At 39.8% G+C, this 6,000-nt stretch overlaps 2 protein-coding genes and 1 long non-coding RNA gene across 3 annotated transcripts in view; 1 reads left to right on the forward strand and 2 right to left on the reverse strand.

The window, feature by feature from the left end:
• Window positions 1-92: 92 nt before the first annotated feature.
• Window positions 93-2,102, reverse strand: LOC106956823 (leukemia inhibitory factor receptor-like). Its single transcript, XM_015047889.1, has 3 exons — window positions 2,008-2,102; window positions 1,791-1,857; window positions 93-1,682 (listed from the first exon to the last, which is right to left on the reverse strand). Exon 3 carries the CDS (start codon window positions 1,647-1,649, stop codon window positions 1,002-1,004), a length of 648 nt encoding a protein of 215 aa, XP_014903375.1. The 5' UTR covers window positions 1,650-1,682; window positions 1,791-1,857; window positions 2,008-2,102; the 3' UTR covers window positions 93-1,001.
• An 8-nt stretch (window positions 2,103-2,110) lies between these two features.
• Window positions 2,111-5,243, forward strand: LOC106956824 (uncharacterized). The gene is made up of 2 exons (XR_001426829.1): window positions 2,111-2,559; window positions 2,667-5,243. It is a non-coding gene; the product is annotated as an uncharacterized LOC106956824 (long non-coding RNA).
• Window positions 5,244-5,787: 544 nt separating this feature from the next.
• LOC106956816 (kinesin-like protein KIF20B) overlaps window positions 5,788-6,000 on the reverse strand; it is an 11,606-nt gene continuing 11,393 nt past the window's right edge. Inside the window, exon 14 of the mRNA XM_015047875.1 lies at window positions 5,788-5,802. Within this exon, the coding sequence (XP_014903361.1) occupies window positions 5,788-5,802 (15 nt within the window). The remainder of the gene's footprint in view (window positions 5,803-6,000) is intronic.

Here is a 6,000-nt window from a genome sequence, read left to right on the forward strand (position 1 = left end):
ATATCTGAAAGGTTCAAACCCCCACACGTCCAGACTGCATTAGAAAGCACCACTTCTTCATAAGTGCATCTTTCAGAACAGCAATTTAAAAAAAAAATCTATAAAAAAAAATGGAAGCTACTTTAGTACTATTTTTTTTGCTGTTATTAAAGCGACTTGACATTGTCTTTCAGTAACTCATCAGTTGACAGCAGAAAAGACGGCAGCTTTGCTTCTGTCAGACTGCCACAGGGCAGCAGTGGCTACAATGTAGTAGCTAGCCACCATCAGTGTGCGAATGTGTTGTGAATGTAGTGTGAAGCGTCTTGTAGTGTTAAGTTCCTCTGGGCTTGATAAAGCGCTCTACAAGCCATTTAATATTTTAATTTGTTCAGTTTTTAGAAATTTACTAAATGTCAAGCTAAAATAAGTCTGATGCATTGTGTTCAGAATAAACACCAGACTTTAATTTAAATGTATATATTGTAGAATATGCACAAATAGAACTCTAAACACTGCATTAACCCCACGTTTCTAGTGTTTAAGACTTCTATTTTTCTTTTAGTGCTCTCAGGGAAACTTATTTTTGCTCCCAGTTTTTTATAGAGAACTCCAGATATTTACATAACAAAAACTAACCTGCAAATGCAAGATGATTGGCCATCACAGCATCTCGTACAAATAAGCTTTTAAAATCATTTAACAACTTTCAGGCTTTCCGGGGGGGCATTAACCGTCGTATGAGCAGAGACATGACTGCAAATCTGTAGATGTCTGTTGACAAAATACATTTTCTCATGTACATTTTAATGTATATCCCATTAAAAAGAAGAGGGAAAAAATAACTTGTATATTTGTTGATTTTTTGGTAAAGACACCTTGAACGGCATTTACTCAGTCAAGATCCAAGTTTTAATAACGCAGTGCTACAGTGAGAGAGGATTCTTCCTTGAATGTAGATGTGAGACAATGGTGACAGAAAAGAAGAGGGATTCACCCAACTAAGCCAAAATGAGATGATGTCACGGTTTTGCAGATGACAGCAGGTTGGTGAACCAGCTTGTTGCTGATGATGGTTGTTGTCTCTTTTCTTCGTGTCTTTCTCCATCAGGAAGGAGGAACTGAGTAGAAGCTACAGAGGTGGGTGATCCCAGCGAGGGGGCCGGGCTATTTTCATCTCCCTCAGTGGGAGAGTCTAAAAGCCAGGAGTTCTGGGGCTTGTAGCCTCCAGAACCAACATCATGAGGCTGCACAATGGGCTCAGGAGAAGCTAGGTTTCCACCCAGGGCTACTGAGTGCATCTGTGGGTGGTAACCCTGTCCTCTATCCCCGCTGCTTAAAGAGAGACCACTGTGTGATTGGAAGCCCTCAGAGAATCCCTGAGACTCTGAAGGGAAGACCAAAGAAGAGTGGGATGTCTGGATACCTGTGTACGTCACATCAGTGTTGGCTGAATCTACAGAAGACGAGGAGGAAACTGAGGAGTCTGGAAACCGCGGCCTAATGGGGCGCTCATCCACCACCTGGTTGTAGTAACGCAACAGCTGCGGTTCATCCGTGTCTACCGGCTCGTCTCCAATTCCCTCTCCATCATAATCCTCTTCCTCAGGAATGATAACGAGGGTGTCCTTACTAAAATCCCGCTCAGGTTTTTCTATGATATGGACCATACTGTGGGGAAACGGCTTCACGTCCAAAGGTCCCTGAAAGGCACAAATTAGAGACTACAGGGTCAGTTTCGCCTGGATGGTGATTGGTCATTTGTAGATGCGAGTGCAGAAGAGTTGGACTCCTTTAAGGTGGTACTATACCTGTGTCCTGGACCAATCACCAGGCAGCTTGGGCTCAGGGATGTCCGGGTAGAATGCCTTTTTTACCCTGAAACAATTAAACGTCACTTGTTACACTGTGTGACATTTATGGTCATAGATTTAACAGTGTAGAAAATATTAAGATACTAAGAAATGTAGATTTTCACAGTCAACACATTCTTTTCAAGAACACAAAGAACCATGAAAACATTCTTACCATCTTCTTTTCTTGTAGCAAAAACAACTAACAATGGTCAGTAGTAGAGTCACAATTCCCAAAGCAGCCAAAATCTCCAGAATCAGTCCATCCGCTGTTAGGACAAAAACAAAACAAAAAATAAATAAATAAAACCACGAAAGTGGTCACAAAGAATAAAGATTTTCTGATGAAGGCCCTTTTGGAAATATTATGTGTTATCATTCTTGCATGTGTATAGATTATTGATCTTACCATAGCAGTCTTATATTACTATAGATTATTGTGATTTTCATTTAGAAGTGTTGGCCTCTCACTGTCTGTGTTAAAACTTTTGACTGCTGTGTTGAAGACTCTCACACTGATAACAGTCCTCCGCCCTCAGGAGAAATCGCTCCCCAGGCAAAAGACAAGATGACCTTGTGTGTGTAGAACTTGCTGATAACTTGTCTCTTCTGTCTATCCCTCCCTTCTCTGAAAATAAAAGACAAGCTCTAACTGGAAGTTATCAGAACGCGCTGTGGGAAGCTCACTGGAGCAGTCCGCTGCGTCTTGTCCTTTCATGAAAGCTTGGTAAAAACTCACATAAGTTGTCTGTGGTTCATTTTATGTAGGTTGTCGAAAAATACCTATAATTTTGGTGCCATGACCTGGATTCCTACATACTTTTCTGCTGGCAGGCAGAGAGGACGCACTGAAAACCTTGCATGGCCAGAGTCAACAAGACCTGGAAACAAAGACCTGGGAGGCAAAATTCTTCGCTGGGCCAGCGCCTATGTCCGACTTTGTCTGCTAACGGCAGATTGACGAGATTCGACCGGATGATACGAACCAACAGAAACGTAAGTGAGAAAAGTGCTATAATTAGAGGTTGGAGTCCTTGTCAAACGACGTTTTGACTAAAGTCCCAGAGGGTTAGAGTCCCAGTTGACAGAGTTTAACTAATGCCCTTGTTGACAGCATTTTGACTAAAGTTCTACAGAAGGTAAGGTTTCATCTCTTGATGAGGACACCCCATAAGGGAAGATCCTCGCATTGAGAGGAAATTATTTATTGTTGCTGTTTCTTTGCTTTGTCGTTGCCGTTTTGTTGGTTGTGTGTATGTGCATGCAAGTGTGAGTGGTGCTTAATTCTCTGAAAGTAAAACTTTCTGTTCTCAGAACTCTTCAGGAGACACAAAGTGCTCATCTGATCAAAATACCAAGTCATATTAAGTTAAAAATCACATAGTACTAAAATTATGGGAAGATTGTGGTGTTTTTGTTCTTTTTTTCTCACCTAAAGAAACAAAGTAACTATCTAAGGGAAGATAGTGGGTGTTTTGTTTGTTTGTTTTTTTTGCATTTCTACACTTTCAAAGAAAGAAAACAGTTGAGAGATTTCTCACTGAAGTAAAAAACATGGGAACAACGTTTTGCATGCTCAAAAGGGAAATATGCCTTTCCTGAAGGAGGAGAAGCTGAAATATGGTAAAACTAAATAATAAACATTCTCCTCAGAGAACAATGTTTTAATGTATTGTGTCATAATTAGATTATAACATCAACTTGGTGAAATGATCCTTTGGCTGTAAACCTGGAGGGGTCAGCGGTCATAGTAAGGTACCGACCTGGACATTATCCAGCCTCATATCTCTCTTAGGCCTTGAGAGGAGGGCTGCCCGCTGTCTCCACACCTTTCAGCACTGAGATCAACAAATTTAGAGTAATCCATTGTTCTCTGGTGAGACGTGACTCAGACAACATAAACTTACATTCTACACTTTAAAATGTAATATTGTAAAGGATAAAAGAGACTACAGACTTTAACATGTTTCATGTCTATATGTGTTTGAATAAGGAAATGATTTATGACTTCTAAAATGTTGGGTAATAAGTGGCTAAGAACTATACGATCACAAGAAGGAAAAGATATATAGAAAAATACTTATATAAAAACACAGAAAGACAAACAAACCCTAGCTTACTCCTATTTGCTCCTTCCCTTTTCCGCTGTCTGAACCTCGCTGCGGTCCGTCTGACCTCTGACCTCAACTCAGACCTGTCCTGCCGTGGATCAAATGACGCCCCTCCCTCCTCACCAGCCAATCACAGTGATAAAGAAACGGAAAAGTAGAAGGAAGATTTCTACCACCTGGGCACTGAAGGCACTGAAGTGTCCACTGATCCTAATTCCTTGACATCAGGGAACTTCATAGATCATGAAGTATTTGTCTGCATTTAACTCAAACATTCAATTTAGAATTTAATTCTTTAAAGAATCTACAGATTGATTGAAATTGGTTTTGTGTTTCTGTTATTGTCACTTTTCATGTTGGTATGAATGAATATTATTATGAGAACAGACAAACTGTACTCAAGAATTGAGTAACGGATAAGATTATTAACCATTTAATTTTAAAACTCACATTGTCAGCTCGTCTGAAATGCAAGGTTAAATGAAATAAAGTATAAAGTTACTCAAAACTGATGATTGTAAATAAAAGCAACATCTTCTAGACTTCGGTAAAACCTGTAATCTAGATTTGATTGATTGATGATCATTAAATTCATAAAGAAATATTGAATTAGAGGATTTGAGAGACCACTCCCATCGAGCCAGCTGACTGGGTCTACATTAAAGTCATCAAACGAAAGAACTGGGCCAGTCCACGGTGGGAAGGACCGTTCCAGGTGCTGATGACCACACCAACAGCTGTAAAGATTGCTGAAAGACCCAGCTGAATACATCTCAGTCACTGCAAGCTGCAGAGAGTGTTGGAGCACTAATTCAGGGTAGCGGGGAAGGCTGGCTTCACAGGGTTTCCAAACCATAGGGTGGTTCGTCTCAATGCTCGTGAAGAAACCGACAGATCCCTCCCTTCAGTGAAGCTCCCTTTAACAGGAACTGGTGGAACTATTTCTGACGCTCCACATGAGCTGGAGGAACTTAAACATTACGTGGAAAGTGGAACGCATGGATCACATCCTTTTGACTTTTTTTCTTGGCTCAGTTCTGGAAACTGGTGGAACCTACTGTTGAAATTTGGAACACCTATTCTGGGTGTTCTGATCCTTTTTTGCCCGTTTACAAGTTGCATTATTCCATGCCTTTGAGGCATGATGCAAAAGACATTCAACACCGCTGTGATCAGCAATCAGCTGGTGAGAACAACCTCTGACACACATGAGTTCAACTTGTTCGATATGGATGAAGACGCGCTGAAAAGTGGATTATATGACGATGTTCTGTAATCAGTAAACAGACTAAATAATTTGCTGAATGATTCCTACGCTGAGAATGTGAAAACAAGTGGTGTTAGTGATGATAAAAATAACTGCATTTGGTTTTCTGCTATTTCTTATATCTTTTATTTTTCTATTATACATTACATTTCTTTTATGGCATTTTTGTTTCTTGGACTAGGAAAAAAAAAAATATATATATATATATATATATATGTATATATGTATATATATATTGCATTCTTATTGTTCCTTTTCTTTTCTTTCCTTTTCTATTTTTTCTTAGATTTCAAATAGTTCACACGAGTAAAAATGATAAATTGGAGGGAATGTTGGAAATATTATGTGTTATCATTCTTAAATGTGTATAGATTATCGATCTTACCATAGCAGTCTTATATTACTATAGATTATTGTGATTTTCATTTAGAAGTGTTGGCCTCTCACTGTCTGTGTTAAAACTTTTGAAGACTCTCACACTGATAACAGTCCTCCGCCCTCAGGAGAAATCGCTCCCCAGGGAAAAGACGAGGTGACCTTGTGTGTGTAGAACTAGCTGGTAACTTGTCTCTTCTGTCTATCCCTCCCTTCTCTGAAAATAAAAGACGAGCTCTAACCGGAAGTTATCAGAATGCGTGGTGGGCAGCTCGCTGGAGCGGTCTGCTGCGTCTTCTCCTTTCATGAAAGCTTGGTAAAAACTCACATAAGCTGTCTGTGGTTCATTTTACGAAGGTTGTCGAAAAATACCTATCAGGCACACATTATACTTGGACTACACCAAAGCATATTT

The sequence above is a fragment of the Poecilia latipinna genome, unplaced genomic scaffold (genome assembly GCF_001443285.1).
Source record: "Poecilia latipinna isolate Pla-1442-1.1 unplaced genomic scaffold, P_latipinna-1.0 Scaffold846, whole genome shotgun sequence".
Taxonomy (NCBI): domain Eukaryota; kingdom Metazoa; phylum Chordata; class Actinopteri; order Cyprinodontiformes; family Poeciliidae; genus Poecilia; species Poecilia latipinna.

Excerpts from the sequence above, each read along its gene's own strand:
- LOC106956823 (XM_015047889.1), bottom strand. The coding sequence starts at position 1,649 with ATGGTCCATATCATAGAAAAACCTGAGCGGGATTTTAGTAAGGACACC.